At 47.0% G+C, this 27,384-nt stretch overlaps 2 protein-coding genes across 4 annotated transcripts in view; both read right to left on the minus strand.

Annotated features, from left to right (window-relative positions):
- Positions 1-1,432: 1,432 nt before the first annotated feature.
- LOC135106712 (uncharacterized) lies at positions 1,433-3,857 on the minus strand. The gene is made up of 4 exons (XM_064015970.1): positions 3,630-3,857; positions 3,380-3,512; positions 2,448-3,296; positions 1,433-1,851 (listed from the first exon to the last, which is right to left on the minus strand). The coding sequence occupies exons 1-4, from the start codon at positions 3,855-3,857 to the stop codon at positions 1,433-1,435; spliced, it is 1,629 nt and encodes a 542-aa protein (XP_063872040.1).
- A 2,843-nt stretch (positions 3,858-6,700) lies between these two features.
- The window catches only part of LOC135106727 (ankyrin repeat and protein kinase domain-containing protein 1-like), a 32,480-nt gene continuing 11,796 nt past the window's right edge, over positions 6,701-27,384 (minus strand). For all 3 annotated transcript variants that reach the window (XM_064015984.1, XM_064015985.1, XM_064015986.1), the window contains exons 4-6: positions 10,642-10,911; positions 9,310-9,717; positions 6,701-7,479 (exon numbers count right to left, since the gene is read on the minus strand). In XM_064015984.1, coding sequence (XP_063872054.1) covers positions 6,703-7,479; positions 9,310-9,717; positions 10,642-10,911 — 1,455 coding nt within the window. In that variant the 3' untranslated portion in view covers positions 6,701-6,702. The remainder of the gene's footprint in view (positions 7,480-9,309; positions 9,718-10,641; positions 10,912-27,384) is intronic.

The following is a 27,384-nucleotide window of genomic DNA, read 5'->3' on the forward strand; positions in this document are numbered from 1 at the left end:
CCTTGGTGTGGCTCCTCTCCTGTTAAGCCCCAACCTCCTTGTTGTGGTCCTGCACCTGTCCAGCTCCCAACTCCTTGTGTGGTCCCTGTCCATTCCAGCCCCAAACTCCTTGGTGTGGTCCCGCTCCTGTCCAGCCTCAACTCATTCGTGAGGTACCACACCAATGAGTTGGGGGCTGGACAGGTTGGTGTGGTCCCCTTTCTGTTCAGCCCCCAACTCCTTGGTGTGGTCCCTCTCCTGTTCAGCCCCCAACTCCTTGGTGTGTTCCTGCACCTGTCATTAGTGTGATCCCCCTCCTGTCCAGCCCCCAACTCCTTGGTCCACATAAAAGAGTTGGGGCCTGGACAGGAAAGGGACCACACCAAGGAGTTGGAAGCTGGACAGGAGGGGGACCACACCAAGGAGTTGGGGGCTGGACAGGAGGGGGACCACGCCAAGAAGTTGGGGGCTGGAGAGCTGCAAGACCACACCAAGGAGTTGGGAGCTGGACAGAAGAGGGACCACACCAAGGAGTTGGGGGCTGAACAGGAGGGAGTCCACACCAAGAGTTGGGGGCTGGAGAGGATCAGTACCACACCAAGGAGTTGGGGGCTGGACAGGTTGGTGTGTTCCCCCTGCTATTCAGCCCCCAACTCGTTGGTGTGGTCCCTCTCCTGTCCAGCCCCCAACTCCTTGGTGGGGTCCTGCACCTGTCCAGCCCCCAACTCCTTAGTGTGGTCACCCTCCTGTCCAGCCCCCAACTCCTTGGTGTGGTCCTGCTCCTGTCCAGCCCCCAACTCCTTGGTGTGGTCCCTCTCTTGTCCAGCCCCCAACTCCTTAGTGTGCTCCCCCTCCTGTCCAGCCCCAAACTCCTTGGTGTGGTCCCTCTCCTGTCCAGCCCCCAACTCCTTGGTGTGGTCTCTCTTCTGTCCAACCCCCAACTCCTTGGTGTGGTCCCTCACCTGTAAGCCCCAAACTCCTTGGTGTGGTCGCTCTCTTGGCCAGCCCCCAACTCCTTGGTGTGGTCCCTTTCCTGTCCAGCCCCAACTCCTTTGTGTGGTCCTGCACCTGTCAAGCCCCCAACTCCTTGGTGTAGTCCCCCTTCTTTCCAGCCCTCAACTCCTTGGTGTGGCCTTCCTCCTGTCCAGCCCCTAACTCCTTGGTGTGATCCCCCTCCTGTCCAGCTGGACAGCCCCTAACTACTTGGTGTGGTCCCCCTCCTGTCCAGCCCCCAACTCTTTGGTGTGGTCCTACTACTGTCCAGCCCCCAACTCCTTGGTGTGGTCCATCTCCTGTCCAGCCCCCAACTCCTTGGTGTGGTCCCCCTTATGTCCAGCGCCAACTCCTTGTTGTGGTCCCTCACCTGTCCAGCCCCAATTCTGGACAGAAGAGGGACCACACCAAGGAGTTGGGGGCTGAACAAGAGGGAGACCACACCAAGGAGTTGGGGGCTTTACAGGAGCAGAACCACACCAAGGAGTTGGGGGCTGGACAGGTTGGTGTGGTCCCCCTTCTGTTCAGCCCCCAACTCCTTGGTGTGGTCCCTCTTCTGTCCAGCCTCCAACTCCTTGGTGTGGTCCTGCACCTGTCCAGCCCCCAACTCCTTTGTGTGGTACCTCTCCTCTCCTATCCCCAACTCCTTGTTGTGGTCTTTCTCCTGTCCATCCCCCAACTCCTTGGTGTGGTTTTTCACCTGTCCAGCCCCCAACTCCTTGGTGTGGTCCTGCTCCTGTCCAGTCCCCAACTCCTTAGTGTGGTCCCCCTCCTGTCCAACCCCAACTCCTTCGTGTGGTCCCTCTCCTGTTAAGCCCCCAACTCCTTGGTGTGGTCCTGCTCCTGTCCAGCCCCCAACTCCTTGGTGTGGTCCTGCACCTGTCAGGCCCCCAACTCCTTATTGCGGTCCCTCTCCTGTCCAGCCCCCAACTCCTTGGTGTGGTCCTGGACCTGCTGAGTCCCCAACTCCTTGGTGTGGTCTCCCTCCTGTCCTACCCCCAACTCCTTGGTGTGGTCCTGCTCCTGTCCAGCCCCTTCTCCTTGGTGTGGTCCCCCTCCTGTCCAGCCCCCAACTCCTTGGTGTGGTCCTGCTCCTGTCCAGCCCCCAACTCCTAGGTGTGGTCCCTCTCCTGTCCTGCCCCCAACTCCTTGGTGTGGTCCCTCTCCTGTCCAGCCCCAAACTCCTTGGTGTGGTCCCTCTCCTGTCCAGCCCCCAACTTTTTGGTGCGGTCCTTCACCTGTCTTCTTTTTTATTTTTATTTTTATTTTTATTTTATATGTATGTTTTTGTGCATGTGTAGTATGTGTGTTTCTTTTATTGTGACTTTTTACCTTTGGGATTTAATGGTAAACAATTTATCAAATCTTTTACATTAATATATAATAGTTGTAAGAGACTTATGTATCTGAATGTATTGTGATTGATGTGTCTATCGTAATTACTAAATATCTATTGTAACCTGAGTAATAACCACTTTGGTGGATAATAAACAAATCTGAATCTGAATCTGAATCTTCTCTCCTCTTCTCTCCATCCCCCAACTCTTTGGTGTGGTCCCTCTCCTGTCCAGCCTCCAACTCCTTGGTATGGTCCTGCACCTGTCCAGCCCCCAACTCCATGGTGTGGTCCCTCTCCTTTCCAGCACCCAACTCCTTGATGTTGTCCTGCACCTGTCCAGCCCCCAACTCCTTGGTGTGGTCTCCCTCTTGCCCAGCCCCCAACTCCTTGGTGTGGTCCCTCTCCTGTGCAGCCCCCAACTCCTTGGTGTTGTCTCCCTCCTGTCTAGCCCCCAACTCCTTGGTGTGGTTCTGCTCCTGTCCAGCCCCCAACTCCTTGGTGTGGTCTCCCTCCTGTTCAGCCCCCAACTCCTTGGTGTGGTCCCTCACCTGTCCAGCCCCAACTCTGGACAGAAGAGGGACCACACCAAGGAGTTGGGGGCTGAACAGGAGGGAGACCACACCAAGGAGTTGGGGGCTGGACAGGAGCAGAACCACACCAAGGAGTTGGGGGCTGGACAGGTTGGTGTGGTCCCCCTCCTGTTCAGCCCCCAACTCCTTGGTGTGGTCCCTCTTCTGTCCAGCCTCCAACTCCTTGGTGTGTTCCTGCACCTGTCCAGCCCCCAACTCTTTTGTGTGGTACCTCTCCTCTCCTATCCCCAACTCCTTGTTGTGGTCTTTCTCCTGTCCAGCCCCCAACTCCTTGGTGTGGTTTTTCACCTGTCCAGCCCCCAACTCCTTGGTGTGGTCCTGCTCCTGTCCAGTCCCCAACTCCTTAGTGTGGTCCCCCTCCTGTCCAGCCCCTACTCCTTCGTGTGGTCCCTCTCCTGTTAAGCCCCCAACTCTTTGGTGTGGTCCTGCTCCTGTCCAGCCCCCAACTCCTTGGTGTGGTCCTGCACCTGTCAGGCACCCAAATCCTTATTGCGGTCCGTCTCCTGTCCAGCCCCCAACTCCTTGGTGTGGTCCTGGACCTGCCGAGCCTCCAACTCCTTGGTGTGGTCTCCCTCCTGTCCTACCCCCAACTCCTTGGTGTGGTCCTGCTCCTGTCCAGCCCCCAACTCCTTGGTGTGGTCCCCCTCCTGTCCAGCCCCCAACTCCTTGGTGTGGTCCTGCTCCTGTCCAGCCCCCAACTCCTAGGTGTGGTCCCTCTCCTGTCCTGCCCCCAACTCCTTGGTGTGGTCCCTCTCCTGTCCAGCCCCAAACTCCTTGGAGTGGTCCCTCTCCTGTGTAGCCCTTAACTCCTTTATGTGGTCCTGCTCCTGTCCAGCCCCCAACTCCTTCGTGCGATCCCTCTCCTCTCCATCCCCCATCTCTTTGGTGTGGTCCCTCTCCTGTCCAGCCTCCAACTCCTTGGTATGGTCCTGCACCTGTCCAGCCCCCAACTCCATGGTGTGGTCCCTCTCCTTTCCAGCACCCAACTCCTTGATGTGGTCCTGCACCTGTCCAGCCCCCAAATCCTTGGTGTGGTCTCCCTCTTGCCCAGCCCCCAACTCCTTGGTGTGGTCCCTCTCCTGTGCAGCCCCCAACTACTTGGTGTGGTCTCCCTCCTGGCCAGCCCTCAACTCCTTCGTGTTTTCCTGCTCCTGTCCAGCCCCCAACTCCTTGGTGTGGTTCTGCTCCTGTCCAGCCCCCAACTCCTTGGTGTGGTCCTGCACCTGTCCAGCCCCCAACTCCTTGGTGTGGTCCCTCTCCTGTCCAGCCCCTAACTCTTTGGTGTGGTCCTGCACCTGTCCAGCTCATAACTCCTTGGTGTGGTCCCCCTTCTGTCCAGCTCCCAACTCCTTGGTGTGGTCCCTCTCCTGTCCAGCCCCCAACTCCTTGGTGTGGTCCCTCTCCTGTGCAGCCCCCAACTCCTTGGTGTGGTCCTGCACCTGTCCAGCCCCCAACTCCTTGGTGTGGTCCCTCTCCTCTCCTGCCCCCAACTCCTTGGTGTGGTCCCTCTCCTGTCCAGCCCCCAACTCCTTTGTGTGGTCCTTCACCTGTCGAGCCCCCAACTCCTTGATGTGGTCCTGCTCCTGTCCAGCCCCCAACTCCTTGGTGTGATCCTGCACCTGTCCAGCCCCCAACTCCTTGGTGTGGTCCCTCTCCTGTCCAGCCCCTAACTCCTTGGTGTGGTCCTGCTCCTGTCTAGCCCCCAACTCTCTGGTGTGGTCCTGCTCCTGTCCAGCCCCCAACTCTCTGGTGTGGTCCCACTCCTGTCCAGCCCCCAACTCCTCGGTGTGGTCCCTCTCCTCTCCAGCTCCCAACTCCTTAGTGTGGTCCCCCTCCTGTCCAGCCCCCAACTCCTTGGTGTGGTTCTGCTCCTGTCCTGCCCCCAATTCCTTGGTGTGGTCCCCCTCTTGTCCAGCCTCCAACTCCTTGGTGTGGTCCTGCTTCTGTCCAGCCCCTAACTCCTTGGTGTGGTCCCTCTCCTGTCCAGCCCCCAATTCCTTGGTGTTGTCCCTTTCCTGTCCAGCCCCCAACTCCTTGGTGTGGTCCCTCTCCTGTCCAGACCCCAACTCTTTGGTGTGGCCTCTGTCCTATCCAGCCCCCAACTCCTTGGTGTGGTCCCTCTTTTGTCTAGCCCCCAACTCTTTGGTGTGGTCCCTCTCCTGTCCAGCCCCCAACTTCTTGGTGTGGTCCCTCTCCTGTCCAGCCCCCAACTACTTGGTGTGGTCCTGCACCTGTCCAGCCCCCAACTCTTTGGTGTGGTTCCCCTCCTGTCCAGCCCCCAACTCATTGGTGTGGTCTCTCTCCTGTCCAGCCCCCAACTCTTTGGTGTGGTTACTCTCCTGTCCAGCCCCCAACTCCTTGGTGTGGTCCCTCTCCTGTCCAGCTCCCAACTCCTTGGTGTGGTCCCTCTCCTGTCCAGCCCCCAACTCCTTGGTGTGGTCCTGCAACTGTCCAGCCCCCAACTCCTTGGTGTGGTCCCTCTCCTGTCCAGCCCCTAACTCCTTGGTGTGGTCCCCCTCCTGTCCAGCCCCCAACTCCTTGGTGTGGTCCCTCTCCTGTCCAGCTCCCAACTCCTTGGTGTGGTCCCTCTCCTGTCCAGCCCCCAACTCCTTGGTGTGTTCCTGCACCTGTCCAGCCCCCAACTCCTTGTTGTGGTCCCCCTCCTGTCCAGCCCCCAACTCCTTGGTGTGGTCCCTCTCTTGTCCAGCCCCCAACTCCTTGGTTTGGTCCTGCACCTGTCCAGCCCCAACTCCTTGGTGTGGTCCTGCACCTGTCCAGCCCCTAACTCCTTGGTGTGGTCCCTCTCCTGTCCAGCCCCCAACTTTTTGGTGTGATCCCCCTCCTGTCCAGCCCCCAACTCCTTGGTTTGGTCCCCCTCCTTTCCAGCCCTAAACTCCTTGGTGTGGTCCCTCTCATGTCAAGCCTCCAACTCCTTGGTGTGGTCCCTCTCCTGTCCAGCCTCCAACTCCTTGGTGTGGTCCCCCTCCTGTCCAGCTCCCAACTCCTTGGTGTGGTCCCCCTCCTGTCCAGCCCCCAACTCCTTGGTGTGGTCTCTCTCTATTCCAGCCCCCAACTTTTTGGTGTGGTCCCTCTCCTGCCCCCAATTTCTTGGTGTGGTCGTGCTCCTGGCCATCCCCAAGCTCTACCTCCCTCGACCGCCTGTGGTCCAGCCACCGCAGGATGGCGTTCTTGAAACAGAACCCGCTTGGCACCGAGATGTTCCACTCCCGTGTGGCGAACCATTTGAAAAAGCTCTTTTTGTGCCGAGGCATCCAGCGCTCGGACTTGAGGCGGGAAAGAAATACTTTTCCCATCAGCTGCACCTGGCGCTCTGCGGGCGTCAACGTCCCCAGCACCTCAGCCTCTGTCAAGGCAAAGCTGCAGCGCCATGTTCCATCAGCAGCATTACTGAGCTGCATGGTGGTTGTGTCCTCAGGAGTGAGGAACGGTCTGCAAATTTGCTCCAGCCATGCCACCTCAAGCACTGGCACCAGGTCCACGCCGACCAGCAACAGTGGATACTCTCGCTCCTGCCAGGCCAGAGAGAGTCCCACGCCCACTTGCGTGCTGGTCAGGCCCGGCGGCACCAGGATCAGTCTTTTGTCCTGCAGGGTGTGGCCAGCGAGGCACCGGTGCACCTCCTCGTACAAACTGGCCATAAATCTATTACCCTCAATGTGGGGATTGTCAGTCTTCACACAAATCTGTAACCTGCCCTTCAGCGGGGCTTCCTCCTTCCCTCTCTCGCTAACAGTTATTCCTACGTCATCCTTGTGAATCACAAGGTTTATATCAAATTCGTCAGGGGCGTAACTGAGAACTGCCTGCCAGCCTCAGGTCGCCGCGGTACGTAGCATCAGCAGCTGACACCTTATTCATGATGATGCTTATTTCTGCCATCACCGCCTCCTTTACCTCAAGGGCCTCGCCCTTTGATAGATCCACAGCCACCCGCTGAGCCTCCTCCTGCAGCTCTTGCAGGCCTATGGATCTCACAAGATTTCTTATGACGCTTTCCGGGTCACGTCGGTCGATTGGGTCTAATAGATTACGCTTATATTTATAATACATTTTGTGAAACACTTTAAAATTTTCTCTCACCTGTGTGCCCGTAGTGCCCGTGCGGCAAGGAGGGTCCTGCGTCACTTGGTGAGCCAGGAGTTGAAAAGTACTTTTATGGCCAAACATGGCTGCCAGGTGAGGGGGTGTCTGGCCATACGTGTCACGCTGCTGTGGGTTGGCGCCAGCGCTCAGCAGCAGCGCCACGCAGCCGTCCTGGCCATGCGAGGCCGCCTGGTGGAGGGCGGTGGTGCCGCAGGTGTGGTCCAGCACCTCGTCCACGGGGAAGTGACCCTTTTGCAGTATAAGATGAGTCAGCTGCCGGAGACCTTTGCCTGAGGCCAGCAGCAGGGCAGCGTGGCCATCAGGTAAGGAGACATTCTTACCCTCGCCCTTCTTGTGGCTCTCAAAAAGATCCTCCTGTATACACAGCGCTGTCCGTGCTGCGGTCTTCTCGTGATCTGCCTTCAAGCGAAGCTCCATATCCTTCAGTTTTTCATGCTCCGCCATAAAGAGCTTCTGTGTGCAAAGAGAAAGAGAGCGGTGAATATATGAACAAGTAAATAACCCTTTATTGCTGCGTACACATAGATATGTTAGAAATGATGATAGAAATCGAGGATTACATACGTATATTAGCATTTGTCTGCCTGATTGGAGTTGTTTATTAGGTAAGATTAAAAAATACAAGTAGCTTAATTGGTCAACTAATAGAATCAAATAGTAAGTAATAGTAATATAATATAATACCATAATTGAGCTGCATAATATTCATGATATGAATAAGAAGTTTGTTGTGCAAAGGTAGACTACTGAAAACGTTTGGTTCAAAACACAGCGTGCTGTTTTGGTAAGAGGATGCTCGAAGCTGTGGCTACATAAAATCCACATTGATGCTTCTACTTTGGCGAACACCATCCAGTAGCCGAGGCACTTCATTTCCTGTGTGCTTTGTGAGAGTTTTATAAATTAAGAACAATGAAAGTGATTTGTGTATCGATGAGAAATTAAACAATGTCATTAATGAAGCAACTTTAGCTGCAGACTACAATTTTCCCAGGGAAAGCATACCTCTGATTTATTTATTTATTTATTTATTTTTATCACGATAACTTTTTGATAAATGACGGCCATGTGCTGGCCCAGATGGGAACACAGCAAAGCAGAGGAGGACAGCATATGGCACAGCACACACTAATAAGTGACTTTATTGTTAAACAATGTCTTGTCTTGTACAATATTCCACACACTTCTGAAGCGTTGTCACACGCGTCATCTATGTGGGGGAGGTTTCTCGTTTCTGAATTTTCTGACTGGGTCAAAGCAAACTTAGTATTGTTCAGTGCCACAAAAACTCAATTCCCCCATCTGTCTATATCGCCGTAAGCAAGGACAGCATCATTAAACAGATAGATAAACAGAAAATGACTAAATCTCCAGGGCCAGATGACATCATCCTAGAGCACTGCAGGAGTGCACGGGTGAGCTTAGCGAGCCGTTGCTGCGGTATTGAGGGACTCATTAGACAAGGGAGAAATACCAAAGGGCCAATTTCACAGTCGCTTGGTAACATTCCCAAATGAAAGCCTTACCAGCCTGGTGACACCTCCAGCCACTTTCACAGCTGGTGTTTTCATGGCTTCGGTAATCCCCAACCTGGTGACTATCATAACAAAACGAAAAGCGCCGATTCGGTAACGCTGGTATGCCGGAGCGGCCTCATTAGATAAAACGAGTCAGTTCTTGACCAAAAAATTAACCACGCCAACACTAAAAAGGAGGAAGGTGTGAAAATACATCAGCTGTGCCTTCAGCACGCCATATCCATTATTATGGTGACTTCTTGTGACTTAAATTCCTCCCTTTCAATGTCTGTCTGACATTCACCAAACTGCTGTGCCAGCCAGCCACTTAATGAGTCATCTTTTTCTCTGTCCCTCGTTGCTGTACACACATTTGTTACATAGAAATATTTCGGGTTTAATGTAAATCATCCTAGCTTACTATTTATGAGATAGTTACTTTATTTCTGGGTGAAATTATGATTTTTTAAATCATAATCTATGCAACGAAAGAATCAGCAATGAACTTAGTGAACTAAATATTAAGCTAAACTTAGCCTAACCATATCCAGCACTCTGATGGAAACGGTCATGTTATTTCAATATTTTCCAATATTTTGTTAGGTGACAAATTCCATATAGTGTATGCGTGTGTCAGGATTATTACAGGAGTGTGACCAAGGAGGCGTAGCAGACGAAATAAGCTCGACAGGTGCTGAAGTTTTCATCAGCTGGTGAAGTGAGTTCATGCCGCCATCCAAAAGAGTACACAGACAAACAGCCTCACCTGCTCCAGCCTCTGTTGCTCCTCGTGAGGCATCATGTGCACCGCAAGGCGACCATGTGTGTCCGGCACGTACGGGCAGCCCCCAAGGTCCCTGATCAGCAGCTCGGCCATGCCTTTGTGGCCAGCCTCCAGGGCAGCGTGGAGGGCAGTGCCACCAGAGGCTCCATTAAAGACTGTCCACCCTCCTGCCCTATGCAGGAAGGCGGCAGTCACGGGGCAGTTGGCAGCCGCTGCCTTTGCCAGGAGGTCGCTCAGTGCTGGCCGGTCAGTCTCCTTTCCCCATCGCCAGGCTGCCTGCCAGGGAGTATTTCCCTCGATGGTTGTCACTAGATTGTCGATGCCCTCGACAAGGGCGCTGCTGACCTTTTCCAGGCGACGCTGCTCTGCACGCAGCCGGCAGCAGTAGGCCTGTGAGGAAAGGATGGTCACCACATTAGGTAAGCACCGTGCGCAGAGAGAGAGAGAGAGAGAGAGAGAGAGAGAGAGAGAGAGAGAGAGAGAGAGAGAGAGGTAGGGCAGCTATGCAGAAGTGTCATTAAGTGTCACAAATCTAAAAGTGCATGTACAAATACAACCTTACCTTGTCCCAAAAAAAAGGAAAAATACAAAAAATTATTCCAAATACTAGGTTTGATGAGCATTATTACAATTACTTTTAGGATTATAATGATGAATTATAATCAAATATTAGGTTTGACAAGCATTATTACAATTACTTTTAGGATTATAATGATGAATTATAATCAAATATTAGGTTTGACAAGCATTATTACAATTACTTTTAGGATTATAATGATGAATTATAATCAAATATTAGGTTTGACAAGCATTATTACAATTACTTTTAGGATTATAATGATGAATTATAATCAAATATTAGGTTTGACAAGCATTATTACAATTACTTTTAGGATTATAATGATGAATTATAATCAAATATTAGGTTTGATAAGCATTATTACAATTACTTTTAGGATTATAATGATGAATTAACATGGATTCAAGTATTATGAGATCTACTTCATTGCTTGTTCTAAACATTACACTGAAGTGTCCTTTTATGAAATGACAAGATTCTGTTGCATGATCTGTAATGTTGGACAGGTTTGCTGTACTGCAGGTCTGTCATATGCAGCACTAAAACCTGAAACTGACGGCACTGAAACACAAAGGCTCGTCCTCTACAACCAACAGACCTATAACTCATCCAAGTTGTTCAAACACTTTCCACTCTGCAAAGGAGCCACCGCTGAGACTTGGGTCCAGTACCGGTGCTCGTCCTCACCTTTACAGTGAGGTAGTTCTGTGAGACAGGGAAGGGAAGGTACTCACGGTGGTGAGGAAGGCCAGCACCCTGTGAGTCACGTCGGGGCTCTGCCAAGCCTCCTGCAGCAGGCTGGCAGGCAGCGGTGCACCGCTAGCCAGCAGCAGGCTGACGGTGTTAATGCGGTCGGTGGTGACAGCCAGTCTGAGGACAGAAAGGCCACCCAGGAGCTCTATGGGAGCGCCCTTACATATGAGAGTGGACACCGCCTGCACGTCGTCCCGGCGACCGACTGTTGAGAGCAGCTCTTCATGCAGTTCTTCAGGAAGCTTGTAGCTCTGCCGGAGAGAGAAGGGAAACCATGGTGCTGATGGTATCGCAATGAAAGCTACATAATATAATGTGATGTAATAATATAATAATAATGTTGTCACGGTTTTCAGAAAGTTTCGCTTGGTGGCGACATAAGTGTTCACTGGTGGCTGTGGCGATGTGTTAGTATGCATTGTTATGGCCTGTGTGTGTGTGTGTGTGTGTGTGTGTGTGTGTGTGTGTGTGTGTGTGTGTGTGTGTGTGTGTGTGTCTGTTCTTTTTCATTTTTTATATAGCGGGAACACAGGGCAAGGGTGACAAAAATCCAGCAAAATAAAAAAGACCACTGAGATGCTGGTCCCCAAGTAGGATCCGAAGCGGTAGTCAAAAACTGAAGAATGACGAAAGTGTGCATGACGTGGAGCATCTGAATGAGAAACGTAATGGGTGCTGCTCAGAGACGGATAGGGTTTGTGAGAGTAGGTAGAAGAAAGAATGTATGTAAACCATGGTGGAATGATGAAATCAGAGCGGCTAGGAAGGAGCGAAATAGAATGAGTAGACAGTGTAGATAGCTGAGGAAAAAGAGGCATGAAAGCGATGAGGCAGAGAATGAGTATCAGAATGCATGGGCAATGTATAGGAAGCAGCAGCGGTTGACAAGAGAAATAATAATGAATGCCAAAGTGAAGAGTGAAAGGAGTGTGATTCAGTCTTTAAGGGAGAAAGGTATGAAAGGTGGCTGTGAATGGTACAAGTTCATGAGAGGTGAGAATGTCAGGCAGTGTTGGTGTGGAGAGTCTGAAAGTGGATGGTGTAGTTATAACAGAGAAGGAGGGAATCAGGGAGGCAAGCTAAGGGTTCTTGGAAGAAGTAGATGGGATAGGTGGGATGTTTAGTGTGAGAGAAGGATGTGTGACACTGGAAAGGAAGAATGCAGATAAATTGGATGAAAGAATCTGCTAGGAGAAAGGGAGGAGGTGTGTGAGAAGGAAAAAGACTGGCAAGGCAGCGGGTCCAGATGATATACCGTATGAGCTCTACAAGAATGGTGGTACAGAGGAGCTAGCAGCCAGGATGAGAAGAATGAATGTAGGGGCAAGTGTGGGGAATGATAAAGTGTGTGTGTTTCTTTATGCAGATGAAGTAGTCGTTATGAGTGAATCGGCAGATGAGCTTTAAAGCTTGTTGGATGTTGTGGATTGGTATGGAAAAGACTTTGGAGTAAGGTTTAACAGCGAGAAAAGCAAAGTAATGACTGTGAATAGGTCAGAGGATGAAAGTAATGTGGTATGGAGACTTGGAGAGAATGAGTTGAAACAGGTGCAAGATTACAAGTACTTAGGGATGTGGATGAGTCCCAGTGGGTGTGCAAAGGCAAAGAATGTAAAGATAAGTATGGTAAACCAGTGGGTAGGTCAACTGGGAAGCGCGGCAAGGATGAGAGCAAGTAAGTATGATGTGTTGAGAGAAGTGTGCAAGAGTGTGGCTCTGCCGAGTATAATGTATGCTATGGATGTGATTGCATGGAATGAAAGTGAAATTGATAAGTTAGAAGTGGGCCAGAATAGAGTAGCAAGGATGGCACTGAGTGCACCGAGGTGCACAGCAGTTGAAGCCTTGAGAGGTGATATGGGATGGAGCACCTTTAGGAAAAGACTCACAAAAGCCACACTTAGGTACAAGATTAGGCTTGAGAGAATGGATGATGCAAGAATAGCAAGGAAGGTGTACCTGTGGAATGAAAGTGGAAGCAAATGGATGAAGAGGTGGATGAGAATGACAGACAGGAATGGATTACAAGTTGTGTGGGCAATAAAAATGGCTGGGAGGAATGAAAATAAGCGTGAATGGGTGGTAACAAGAGGAGGCAGAGTGGGAGCTGAATGGGATGTGAGAAAATGGAAGAGTGAGATAGACAAAGAAGTGAAGTGTGTGGGACTCAATGAATGGAAGAATTAGATGGAAAGAAAGAAGACCCTGGAATGGTACAAGGAGAAAGAGGCCCCAAGGTATGAAAGGTGGTATGATGGAAGCCTGGGCGGTGATCTTCTCTTCCGAGCGAGGGCACAGTGTATGGATGTGAATGCAAGGAGTTACAGGTGGTCTGAGTCCCACAGCAAAGTGTGCCAGATGTGTGACATGGGAGAGGATGAGACGGTGGAACATGTGGTGCTGGAGTGCGTGAAGTATGCCAGAGACAGGAATGAGATGATGCAAGTGATACTGACTGAGTTAGAGCATGATAGGAATGAAAGAGTGGAGAAGACAGGAAAGGAGTGGATGGTGGTGTTGCTGGGACTGTGTAGAGAGGCCAATGAAAGGATGATTGAGGCGGTGAAAGAGTTTCTGGAGAGAATGTGGCGTGCCAGGTGTATGAACAATTAGGATAGAGGATGCTGTTCGTTTCTCTTTTTTTTTTTTTCCCCTTCTACACGAGTTGCCGATCCAAAGGCCTGGCTTCGGAGTGATCCTAAGCCACCTGTACCATCAAGATCAAGATCAAGACTAACAATTTCAGAGAATTCCTGCTCTGTGTGTGTGTGTGTGTGTGTGAGAGACAAGAATGGTCTCAAAAACCTACATTTATTTCCTAAGGATGCCAAGAGTATAGTAGCAAATAAGAGATGAAGGGGTACATAAATAAATGTTTACTCAATGCACTTCAAGGATGCAGTTGTCATTTTAAGAGGGCTATAAAATAGTGCACTTGTTGAATCAGACACAACCTATACATCTTCACTTCAGCTTTCATGACGCATGGCACTGGCTGGAGCTCCTCGTGCTGCGTATTATGAAGTCCATATATGTGTGTGTGTGTGTGTGTGTGTGTGTGTGACATACTGACGCCAGCAACGATTTCTGAACATTTATTGCCTTTCTTTCCGATGTGTTAAGATTTGGTTAGTTAGAAAGTTAGGTTAGTTAGGTAGGCAGGCTGAGTTTGGTTTGGTTAAGTTAGGTTAGTCAAGTTTGGTTAGGTTAGGTTGGTAGGTAAGCTAGGTTTGGTTAGGTTAGGTTAGGTTAGGTTGGTTAGGTTTGGTTTGGTAAAGTTAGGTTAGATTAGTTAGGATGGTTGGCTGGGTTTAGTTTGGTTAAGTCAAGTTAGGAAGATTGGTTAGGTGTTGTTTGGGTGAGTTAGGTTAGGTTAGTTAGGAAGGTTAGGTTAGGTTGTTTAGGTTAAGTCAGGTTAGGTGTGAAAGTTGGTGAGGTTTGGTTTGTTTAAGTCAGGTTAGATTAGGAACCCCATGATGTCATCAGAAACTTATATTAATGCTGCCAGTGAACTTTTTTTTTTTTTATTGTTTGTTTTTTTATCAGGAGTGCTATTGTGAACACCTGATGTAAACTGTGAACTGCACAGTATAGATGAGTATTTACAGGGACAAAACTGTTTTTTATGCCAAGTTTTCATGCTTTTTCACTAATTTGCAATTAATTTATGTCATAAATTACTGTTCCTTATGGTGGACAGGCGGTAAAAATGAAAACTGAATGATTTGTGACAGGAAGTGAATGAAGATTTTTAAAAATCACATCAGAACTTAACAGGAAAAAAAAAAAGTTTTGTCCACCATATGGAGTTTTTAGAGAAGCAGGAAATTTACTTTGGATTGTTTCTTCACGTAATGGGTTGATGAGTGACTGTGTGGCAGGAAATTCCTGGCAGGATGTGACAAAAGATGTGTGCATGCAGAGTGTGTGTTTATAACAAATGTTGTACAGGATTCACCTGAAGACCAGGTTCACATTTTCATCAGCAGGTGTAGTTTCCTGGGCATAGTGTTGCAGTAGATTGCTTGTACAAATATCTTTTTCCAAGGTTATTGGTTTCTAAGAAAGAAAGAAATGTGAAAAAACAGCAAAATGCAGCAATATCTCTAAAGACAAAACTGCACTTAGAAGTTTGGGATCTAAACTCTTTCAGTATTTTCACCTCTCATTCTTTGATGATTTTATGTCAAGTTGTGTGGTGCACATATATTAAGTGTAGGTATGTATTTACTATCACTTTCTGGTTATTACATCTCCACTACATTTTCAGACGGTTCCGGTGGGTGAAAAGCCTGAATGTAGCACGCCAGAAACACACCCAGGTGGTCTGTGATGACCGTTTCCTCCTTGTTTCCTTGGGAGCAAGGGTCGTCTTCTCAGTAATGCCGTCCCGTACGTGACGAGAGGCTATTTTCAGTAGTTGAGTTTTTTTGTCCCTGATAATATACATGTTTTAAAATGCAGTGTTTACATTGTATAATGAGAAATTTTGGCAGTACTCATAGTTGTATTAAAATGTACTGGAATTATCTTGAGAGCTGCTGACTTAATGCAGCGAGTACTGTTGTACCCAACCGTCATTACTGTCTGGATGCGCGCTGGTGACCTGAGGCACTGTGAAGCACGGCACGGTGGTCGGAGGTTGTGATTTGTAAAATAATGTATATCAAATGTTGGCTACATTTTAACATTGCCTAACGGTTTAGGTAAAGTATGGAACTGTACAACACAGCTTGTGTTGTACAGCTTTGTTATTGTTGTTGTTTATTTACTCAATTTTTTTGTTTCTTCGGCATGTCATTCTCAGTGCATTGGAATTTGCTGAGATGGCAGTCCTTGAGGTGGCAGTCCTGTACACGACAGCCACGGTGGTCACAGCAGTGGGACACTTGAAGGTGCATAGATGGCAGTCCTTGAGGTGGCAGTCCTGTACACGACAGCCACGGTGGTCACAGCAGTGGGACACTTGAAGGTGCATAGGTAGCAGTCCTTGAGGTGGCAGTCCTGTACAGGACAGCCACGGTGGTCACGGCAGTGGGACACTTGAAGGTGCATAGATGTGTATATACACACACCTTAATTGTTTATTACTTCTTAGTGTGTGCCATATTCCTTCCCATAAATAGCCTTTTAATAATTGTTTTCCTTCAAATGAACATTGCAAAAAGAAAAGTGAGCACATAAGGTAAACATCAAATAACTTGGAACATCTCATCCCACATTTCCCTTGCTGCATATTTACATGTTATATTTGTAGAGGTAGTTATTTATTTTATACTCCTTTTTTTTTTCTTTTCTAAGGTTCATGTTTTAATTTTGTCCCCAGTAGAACATGAAGCATCCAGGACCGATGCCCAAGTGCTCACGGAAACTTCACAAGTACAGCTTCCACATTATGGGGAGAAATTAATTGTATTATATCAAGTTATTATTGTAGGATGCTAAAATAACAAAATGTTTGCAATACCACCATGTGATGTTTACTATCTGGTTATTTGTGCAGATGTTTTTTTTTTTTTTTTTTTTTTTTTTTATGTAGGAAGGATACTGGCCAAGGGCAACAAAAATCTAATAAAAAAAAATGCCCACTGAAATGCCAGTCCCTAAAAGGGTCAAAGCAGTGGTCAAAAATTGGTGGATAAGTGTCTTGAAACCTCCCTCTTGAAGGAATTCAAGTCATAGGAAGGTGGAAATACAGAAGCAGGCAAGGAATTCCAGAGTTTACCAGAGAAAGGGATGAATGATTGAGAATACTGGTTAACTCTTGCGTTAGAGAGGTGGACAGAATAGGAGTGAGAGAAAGATGAAAGTCTTGTGCCGCGAGGCCGCGGAAGGAGGGGAGGCATGCAGTTAGCAAGATCAGAAGAGCAGTTAGCATGAAAATAGCGGTAGAAGACAGCTAGAGATGCAACATTGCGGCGGTGAGAGAGAGGCTGAAGACAGTCAGTTAGAGGAGAGGAGTTGATGAGACGAAAAGCTTTTGATTCCACCCTGTCTAGAACAGCAGTATGAGTGGAACCCCCCCAGACATGTAAAGCATACTCCATACATGGACGGATAAGGCCCTTGTACAGAGTTAGCAGCTGGGGGGGTGAGAAAAACTGGCGGAGACGTCTCAGAACACCTAACTTCATAGAAGCTGTTTTAGCTAGAGATGAGATGTGAAGTTTCCAGTTCAGATTATAAGTAAAGGACAGACCAAGGATGTTCAGTGTAGAAGAGGGGGATAGTTGAGTGTCATTGAAGAAGAGGGGATAGTTGTCTGGAAGATTGTGTCGAGTTGATAGATGGAGGAATTGAGTTTTTGAGGCATTGAACAATACCAAGTTTGCTCTGCCCCAATCAGAAATTTTAGAAAGATCAGAAGTCAGGCGTTCTGTGGCTTCCCTGCGTGATATGTTTACCTCCTGAAGGGTTGGACGTCTATGAAAAGACGTGGAAAAGTGCAGGGTGGTATCATCAGCATAGGAGTGGATAGGACAAGAAGTTTGGTTTAGAAGATCATTAATGAATAATAAGAAGAGAGTGGGTGACAGGACAGAACCCTGAGGAACACCACTGTTAATAGATTTAGGAGAAGAACAGTGACCGTCTACCACAGCAGCAATAGAACGGTCAGAAAGGAAACTTGAGATGAAGTTACAGAGAGAAGGATAGAAACCGTAGGAGGGTAGTTTGGAAATCAAAGCTTTGTGCCAGACTCTATCAAAGGCTTTTGATATGTCCAAGGCAACAGCAAAAGTTTCACCAAAGTCTCTAAAAGAGGATGACCAAGACTCAGTAAGGAAAGCCAGAAGATCACCAGTAGAGCGGCCTTGACGGAACCCATACTGGCGATCAGATAGAAGGTTGTGAAGTGATAGATGTTTAAGAATCTTCCTGTTGAGGATAGATTCAAAAACTTTAGATAAGCAGGAAATTAAAGCAATAGGACGGTAGTTTGAGGGATTAGAGCGGTCACCCTTTTTAGGAACAGGTTGAATGTAGGCAAACTTCCAGCAAGAAGGAAAGGTAGATGTTGACAGACAGAGCTGAAAGAGTTTGACTAGGCAAGGTGCAAGCACGGAGGCACAGTTTCGGAGAACAATAGGAGGGACCCCATCAGGTCCATAAGCCTTCTGAGGGTTTAGGCCAGCGAGGGCATGGAAAACATCATTACAAAGAATTTTAATACGAGGCATGAAGTAGTCAGAGGGTGGAGGAGAGGGAGGAACAAGCCCAGAATCGTCCAAGGTAGAGTTTTTAGCAAAGGTTTGAGCAAAGAGTTCAGCTTTAGAAATAGATGTGATAGCAGTGGTGCCATCTGGTTGAAGTAGAGGAGGGAAAGAAGAAGAAGCAAAGTTATTGGAGATATTTTTGGCTAGATGCCAGAAATCACGAGGGGAGTTAGATCTTGAAAGGTTTTGACATTTTCTGTTAATGAAGGAGTTTTTGGCTAGTTGGAGAACAGACTTGGCATGGTTCCGGGCAGAAATATAAAGTGCATGAGATTCTGGTGAAGGAAGGCTTAAGTACCTTTTGTGGGCCACCTCTCTATCATGTATAGCACGAGAACAAGCTGTGTTAAACCAAGGTTTAGAAGGTTTAGGACGAGAAAAAGAGTGAGGAATGTACGCCTCCATGCCAGACACTATCACCTCTGTTATGCGCTCAGCACACAAAGACGGGTCTCTGACACGGAAGCAGTAGTCATTCCAAGGAAAATCAGAAAAATACCGCCTCAGGTCCCCCCAACTAGCAGAGGCAAAACGCCAGAGGCACCTTCGCTTAGGGGGATCCTGAGGAGGGATTGGAGTGATAGGACAAGATAAAGATATGAGATTGTGATCGGAGGAGCCCAACGGAGAAGAAAGGGTGACAGCATAAGCAGAAGGATTAGAGGTCAGGAAAAGGTCAAGAATGTTGGGCGTATCTCCAAGACGGTCAGGAATACGAGTAGGGTGTTGCACCAATTGCTCTAGGTCATGGAGGATAGCAAAGTTGTAGGCTAGTTCACCAGGATGGTCAGTGAAGGGAGAGGAAAGCCAAAGCTGGTGGTGAACATTGAAGTCTCCAAGAATGGAGATCTCTGCAAAAGGGAAGAGGGTCAGAATGTGCTCCACTTTGGAAGTTAAGTAGTCAAAGACAAGTTTTGGATGGCCGAAAACGACTGATGACACAATCATCCCGGACCTTCCAGCACATGTTAGCCGGGACGCCGCACAAGGTAATGTCTTAGTGTGTGCCATATTCCTTCTTACATTCATTTTTCACCTGTCTTGCATGTGTATTCCAGCAGGGCTCGTAGTGTCCTATCTCCATATCTATATTTATCCAGCATTTCCTTAAACGTATCCACGTTTGGTGTTGTAACAACCTTTTCATTTCTGCTGTTCCAGATATCCACATTCCTGTGTGGAAAACTGTACTTGATGTCCCTCAAACACTGACTCTTCCTGTTCTTCTTTGAGTGCCCTCTCGTCCGTCCAGCTTCGTCTTCTTTCAGCACCGCCAGGTCCTGTGTGTCTATCTTCTCAGTGCGGTTAACTGTTTTATACATAGTTGTTAGATCTCTTTCTCTTCTAACTTGCAAAGTAGGCAGTCACATTTCTTTCAACCTTTCTCTGTACGTTAGGTCTTTTCTTTCAGCTCCGGTACCATCCTTGTAGCTGCCCGCTGAATTCTTTCCAACTTCTTCGTGTCCTTCTTCATATGCGGAGAACACACCACTGCTGCACGTTCCAGCCTGGGACGTAGCATAGTGGCTATAATTTTTTTCATCCTAGTCTTGTCCATGTAATGAAATGCCACCCTAACATTTGTTAACATCCTGTACGTCAGGCCAAGTATCTCACTTGTACGCCGTTCATGGGTCAGGGTATCTTGAATAACCGCTCCTAGGTCTTTCTCCTCCTTGTTGCTCTTCATTATTATTTCCTCCCCATTTTATAGTCCCATGCAGGTCTTTTTTTTTACTCTTTCCCAGTTCCTTCATATGGCATTTGTTAGCATTCAGTTCCAATTTCCACTTCTTGCTCCACCCATAAGTCTTGTCAATATCTCTTTGCAGCTCCATACAATCAGCATGGCTCTTTGTTACTCTTAACAATTTTGCATCACCAGCAAGCAGATTAAAATAACTGGTCAAACATTCCTGCATATCACTGATGTATATTTGGAACATAACGGGTGCTAACACTATCCCTGTAGTACTCCGCTTTTTACATTACTCCATCTTGAACAGGTGTCCCTGATCACAGTTCTCATTTCTCTATCCTTTAAGTAGTCTCTCATCCATTGTTACTTTTTTCCCATTGGGCCTAAGAGTTTAATTGGGCTCCGGTTTTTATGTAAAACCCAGGTCTGGCATAGATGGTTCCTCCTCCCCTCTGTATCTTGTAAATTCCTCCACCCATCGGTCCATTGTATTCACCATAGCTAACCACAACATTTCTTCACCATTTCTTGTCCTGCTTTTCCAGAATGCCAGAGATCAGTTCCTTTATGCACCTTATTTCTCTCTCTACGCTGGTTGTCCTCCTCACATTTCCTTTCTCTTCTCTGAATCCCAAAAAAAATACCTTTCTCCACTCGCCTCCACCAAGTGTCTCAAACCCACAGGGGTTCCAATACAAAGTACCCTCTGTCTCATCTCCTCACTCCTCACTGATCAAATTTTCCTTTTTTATGACTGAATCTTCCAATCCTGTGGTTTCTTCTCCTTAATTCTTCTTTAAATTCTTTAAAGTTTAGTTCTGTTACCTCGTGGTCACTTTTCCTGCTGGACGTTTGTATTCCATATTATCAACTTTTTCTTCATTAACTTCTGCAACATTCGCGGTCTAAGATCTAATTTTCAATCTGTAGAACACCACCTCTCCTCTTCTAAACCTCATCTTCTTTTCCTCACTGAAACTCAGGTGTCTGAGGCAACTGACAGTAGCCCCTTTTCTGTTCCCTCCTACTTTCTCTATCCTCATTTTCGATCCAAAGCTGGATGCTGCGTTTATGTGCGCAATGACTTAACCTGCTCTCGTGCCCACGCTCTTGAATCTTCCGAGTTTTCCACCATCTGGCTACGACTACAGAGTCATTCTCATACTAAATTTATCTGTGCTGTATACCTCTCTCCTAACTCCTCTGACTATAAGAAATTCTTTGACTACTTAACTTCCAAAGTGGAGCACATTCTGACCCTCTTCCCTTTTGCAGAGATCTCCATTCTTGGAGACTTCAATGTTCACCACCAGCTTTGGCTTTCCTCTCCCTTCACTGACCGTCCTGGTGAACTAGCCTACAACTTTGCTATCCTCCATGACCTAGAGCAATTGGTGCAACACCCTACTCGTATTCCTGACCGTCTTGGAGATACGCCCAACATTCTTGACCTTTTCCTGACCTCTAATCCTTCTGCTTATGCTGTCACCCTTTCTTCTCCGTTGGGCTCCTCCGATCACAATCTCATATCTTTATCTTGTCCTATCACTCCAATCCCTCCTCAGGATCCCCCTAAGCGAAGGTGCCTCTGGCGTTTTGCCTCTGCTAGTTGGGGGGACCTGAGGCGGTATTTTTCTGATTTTCCTTGGAATGACTACTGCTTCCGTGTCAGAGACCCGTCTTTGTGTGCTGAGCGCATAACAGAGGTGATAGTGTCTGGCATGGAGGCGTACATTCCTCACTCTTTTTCTCATCCTAAACCTTCTAAACCTTGGTTTAACACAGCTTGTTCTCGTGCTATACATGATAGAGAGGTGGCCCACAAAAGGTACTTAAGCCTTCCTTCACCAGAATCTCATGCACTTTATATTTCTGCCCGGAACCATGCCAAGTCTGTTCTCCAACTAGCCAAAAACTCCTTCATTAACAGAAAATGTCAAAACCTTTCAAGATCTAACTCCCCTCGTGATTTCTGGCATCTAGCCAAAAATATCTCCAATAACTTTGCTTCTTCTTCTTTCCTTCCTCTACTTCAACCAGATGGCACCACTGCTATCACATCTATTTCTAAAGCTGAACTCTTTGCTCAAACCTTTGCTAAAAACTCTACCTTGGACGATTCTGGGCTTGTTCCTCCCTCTCCTCCACCCTCTGACTACTTCATGCCTCGTATTAAAATTCTTCGTAATGATGTTTTCCATGCCCTCGCTGGCCTAAACCCTCAGAAGGCTTATGGACCTGATGGGGTCCCTCCTATTGTTCTCCGAAACTGTGCCTCCGTGCTTGCACCTTGCCTAGTCAAACTCTTTCAGCTATGTCTGTCAACATCTACCTTTCCTTCTTGCTGGAAGTTTGCCTACATTCAACCTGTTCCTAAAAAGGGTGACCGCTCTAATCCCTCAAACTACCGTCCTATTGCTTTAATTTCCTGCTTATCTAAAGTTTTTGAATCTATCCTCAACAGGAAGATTCTTAAACATCTATCACTTCACAACCTTCTATCTGATCGCCAGTATGGGTTCCGTCAAGGCCGCTCTACTGGTGATCTTCTGGCTTTCCTTACTGAGTCTTGGTCATCCTCTTTTAGAGACTTTGGTGAAACTTTTGCTGTTGCCTTGGACATATCAAAAGCCTTTGATAGAGTCTGGCACAAAGCTTTGATTTCCAAACTACCCTCCTACGGTTTCTATCCTTCTCTCTGTAACTTCATCTCAAGTTTCCTTTCTGACCGTTCTATTGCTGCTGTGGTAGACGGTCACTGTTCTTCTCCTAAATCTATTAACAGTGGTGTTCCTCAGGGTTCTGTCCTGTCACCCACTCTCTTCTTATTATTCATTAATGATCTTCTAAACCAAACTTCTTGTCCTATCCACTCCTATGCTGATGATACCACCCTGCACTTTTCCACGTCTTTTCATAGACGTCCAACCCTTCAGGAGGTAAACATATCACGCAGGGAAGCCACAGAACGCCTGACTTCTGATCTTTCTAAAATTTCTGATTGGGGCAGAGCAAACTTGGTATTGTTCAATGCCTCAAAAACTCAATTCCTCCATCTATCAACTCGACACAATCTTCCAGACAACTATCCCCTCTTCTTCAATGACACTCAACTGTCCCCCTCTTCTACACTGAACATCCTCGGTCTGTCCTTTACTTATAATCTGAACTGGAAACTTCACATCTCATCTCTAGCTAAAACAGCTTCTATGAAGTTAGGTGTTCTGAGACGTCTCCGCCAGTTTTTCTCACCCCCCCAGCTGCTAACTCTGTACAAGGGCCTTATCCGTCCATGTATGGAGTATGCTTCACATGTCTGGGGGGGTTCCACTCATACTGCTGTTCTAGACAGGGTGGAATCAAAAGCTTTTCGTCTCATCAACTCCTCTCCTCTAACTGACTGTCTTCAGCCTCTCTCTCACCGCCGCAATGTTGCATCTCTAGCTGTCTTCTACCGCTATTTTCATGCTAACTGCTCTTCTGATCTTGCTAACTGCATGCCTCCCCTCCTTCCGCGGCCTCGCTGCACAAGACTTTCTTCTTTCTCTCACTCCTATTCTGTCCACCTCTCTAACGCAAGAGTTAACCAGTATTCTCAATCATTCATCCCTTTCTCTGGTAAACTCTGGAACTCCTTGCCTGCTTCTGTATTTCCACCTTCCTATGACTTGAATTCCTTCAAGAGGGAGGTTTCAAGACACTTATCCACCAATTTTTGACCACTGCTTTGACCCTTTTAGGGACTGGCATTTCAGTGGGCATTTTTTTTTATTAGATTTTTGTTGCCCTTGGCCAGTATCCTTCCTACATAAAAAAAAAAAAAAAAAAAAAAAAAAAAAAACAATTTCTGGTTCTTTTGTAAACACTAAATCTAGTCTTGGTGGTTCTTCATTTTCTCTGTATCTTGTATTTTCTCTAACCCAGTGGGCAAGTGTGTTTTTCTTTGCCAGTGTCAAGAGTCTGCATCCCCGTGACGTGATCCCTCCCGTGGCTGTCAAATCTTCCCAACAAACGTCGTTGCTGTTCGAATCTTCCAGCAGTACTAGCCTGTCATTCTTACTCATTATTCTGTCCAAACAATCTCTTGTGTCTTTCAGTAAAGTATTATATTCATCTAAATCCCATGAGCTTGTCTTAGGTGGGACATATACCACAACAAAGGCCTTAGACCATTTACTGCCCGTTTCACCTTCACTTCAATCATTTCCTCGTGTCTTTCTCCAAGGAACACTTCTTTCACTTGTAGCTCTTTCCTTGTCAGCATCCTTACTCCACCACCCTGTTTATTTTTTCTATTCTTCACCCACATGTTGTACTTCATCAATATTAACTGCAGTAACTTCATCACTTAATTTATATTCAGTAACTCCCTTAGTATCAGGCTTATTTTCTCTTAGGAAACCATTTAACTCTTTTCATGTTGATGATATGCCATTGACATTGGTGTTTGCCACCTTTAGCTCTTTCAATGCCTCTCCCTGTTTCCTGCAAACCACTTCTTTAGTTTCATGTCTACTGCTTTCCAGTAGAATTTCTTTTTCTCTTCTTCGGTTCCTTCCCCATTTTTTGCATTTGCCTGATTCAACATATCGTTCATTTTCTTTCTTTCCTCTTCACTTAAGTCTCTTCTTATCCATATTTGTTTAAAGTCGTCTTTTTTTTTTTTTTTTGACAGCTTCCAGGCACTTAACATAACTGTTTCGGCTGCAATTTGGGACCCAAACCTAACTTTGATTGGCCTGTTACCTCCTTGTACATATTTGCTAATCCTTGTCACTTCTTCAGTCTCTCCACTGTGCTGTCACTTTCCTCAACAGCTTGACTAATCACTTTCTTGACTGACTCTATCAAATTTCTCTCTTTCATATTTGATAGGTTTCACTTCATCCTTGACATCAAACACTACCCCACACTTTTTTTTTTTTTTACTACTGTGTCTCTAACTAACTTCTCCTTTTGCTTGATTACTTTCACCACAGAATTTTCCATCTCTTCCTTCAACTGCATTTCCATAATGTTTGATATTCACCTTCTCTTCCTGTTTTTTTTTTTTTTTTTTTTTTTTTTTTTTTTTTTTTTTTTTTTTTTTGTCCAATCCTGTTGCCTTTTATTAATTTCATTGATGTTTTGTGTATTTACACTTACTGTCCTAACACAGACCTTAACTTTCTGCGCATAACTGCCACAGCTTTTCCTTAAATCTCAATTTTCTCTTTCTAGAGAAACTACCCTAACCGTCAATTCATGCACAGTGTTCTCGAACATCAGACACTTTCTAAACACGGTCATTCTTGGCATTTCTGTTTCTTCTGGTCTAAAGCCTTGGAAGTCCTTCATACATGGACTATTACGTACTTCTTCTGACCAACTCTCCATTCCGTCTTCGTCTTCATCTCCGGCCATTTGTTTACGCTCATCAGCTGTTCCACCTGTCGCTCTGGCACCACCACCCTCTGTCATTTCTCTTGTTTATTTTTTATTTTATTTTATTTATTTTTTTCCGAATACAGGGGGGTACAGTACATGTAGCATAGCTCCATGCCTTAGGCCCTGGAGTTTGTGTTTATTGCAACTTCTATCTGGCAAAGCTGTATTTCTTCTGGAGTCCTCTCACAACACATCTGCTCAAGGCGTGCGCCACACGGTGTGTGTGTGTGTGTGTGTGTATGTGTGTGTGTGTGTGTGTATGTGTGTGTGTGTGTGTGTGTGTGTGTGTAGCTGTTTGTGTGACAAAGGCTCATTCATGCTGAATACCTTGATATATATTTTCATTTATTGTTTAATGCAGTATGTCTGTTTGAGTAACTTTTGCTTATTACTATATTGATAACAGTAGAGTTTCTTTTGAATTTGTGTTGTCATTACATTTCAATGTTTTATTTTCATGAAGTAAATCATGGTTTGTCCTGTTCCTACAAATGGTGATACTGGTGTCGCCTCCATGAGACACTTTGCCTGCAGATGGTGCACACACCACCAATTTATGTGTCTACCACACCCATGTACATGTGCTAGTGGTTGGAATGCAGGCTTTTGTCGCCAGAGACAAAAGACCTGGTAGTTTGAGGCAATGTTGAGCCATTACTTGCAGCTGCAACTAGCCAGGCTAGATGAAAACTGTGGTCTCTCATAAAGCCCTCAACAGTCAGGTGACAGTGTGGGCTCTCCCGAGGCAAGTGTACACCGTGTGAATGTACACACTCGAAAGCCACCGTGACTGACGCATTGCCTGTCCGGCAGGTGGCGTCCCTCGTCAGGTGCCCGCACAGTGCCTTATCACTGAGCAGCAGCTTGGGGGAGCAGTCCAGACACCACCACAGCCTCGCCCCAAGCCTGGTGACTGCTGTTATTTGCTTCACAATGTTGTGAGTGCTATAATTGTATACTTTATCGAGTTTTCCGTGTCAGTTCGCGTTTGTCTTTGAACCGTTGTTATAACTTTTTGTTCTGTTTTATGTGAAAACACCACTTTGCAGAGGCAGCTACAAATGTGAATCTGGTATATGAAAGACAAATTGGAGTTTTTGAAGTTATGATAATTATCAACAAAACAGCTGAAATAGTTATGAAATGTTTTCATGGTGTAGAAAAATCAGGTTGCCGCAGAATTTCATCAGCGAGCTCAGAAAACAAGCAAAGGGATTGAGGTAGCAGACCCTGAAGAGTCCACAGCAGCTGAAAACTCCATTTCTCCATATGCAAGCCCTGAAGTGCAGGAGTTTATCAGAGGACAGGTAATTAATGGCTTAGGAAATAAGAAGGGCAGAAGATATGGGGGACAAGGGAGGAGGTTTGCTCTGGCCTTGCGTTACCATAGTCCTAAGGCGTGTAGGTTTTAAAGCTCTACTTTTTCACTCCCCAGCAGTTCCAATCTTCACCTTTGGCTAAGGCAAATTTCCATCCAAGCAAGCTGGAGCAAACAAACTCACAGTCCTGAGGAAGAGCAGACACCACGTCAAAGGAAGAGACTCTGTGGCATGCATTTGATGCAGTGACCATCAGAGAATCTCTCCATTTTGACCCGGCCTCCGATTCCATCATTGGTACGAAAGATTTTGGAGACCGTGGCAAGAGTCTGAAGCAGGCAAACCATGCACTTGTGTTCATGGCTAAAGGATTGGCCAGGAAGTGGAAAGTGGTTAGGTTAGGTTAGATCAGGTTATGTTAGGATAGGTCAGGTCAGGTCAGATCAGGTCAGGTTAGGATTGCCTTATTTTAAGCTCTCGTCTCCATTCAAGTACAAAAAACGAGCACTTCCGCGTTCCCCGCCTACAAACCCCTCTTCCCAACGAGTCCCCAAGGTCACCGGGGGACGAGAGAAGAAGAGGCTGCAGAGTGAAGTGATTCCATTGTGTTTTGTGCTCAAAATCGTCCATAACATAAACAATCAATAATGGACATCACAGTTTTGTAGTTTGCGGTTTGGTCGTACTGTAGCAATTTATCCTCCTCAGGCATGGGTTGGTTAGGTTAGGTTATGCCTGCTTAGGATAGGTGGCTTAGGGTAGGCTAGGTTAGCTTAGGTTAAAACCCTTCAGAGAGTCTCTTGGGGCCTTTAGCAGAGCTCGGCTCGGGGAACACGTCGCGTTCACCTCCCAGCCCCTCCACGCTGCCGCCAGTCAGCATGTGGCTCAAGACTTGTCGTCAGGAGCAGGACTAAACAGCCGATTGTTTAAAGAATCACATCGTGCTCATTTTTTCAAGTGTTGGGATGATGTGAGTTGTGCACTTTTCTTTGCTGGTCTCCCTGTGAATTGCATGTTTACATTTTTGATGAGTGCTTGCCTTCAAGTAGGATCTGATGCACT

The sequence above is a fragment of the Scylla paramamosain genome, chromosome 14, assembly GCF_035594125.1.
Source record: "Scylla paramamosain isolate STU-SP2022 chromosome 14, ASM3559412v1, whole genome shotgun sequence".
Lineage (NCBI taxonomy): Eukaryota > Metazoa > Arthropoda > Malacostraca > Decapoda > Portunidae > Scylla > Scylla paramamosain.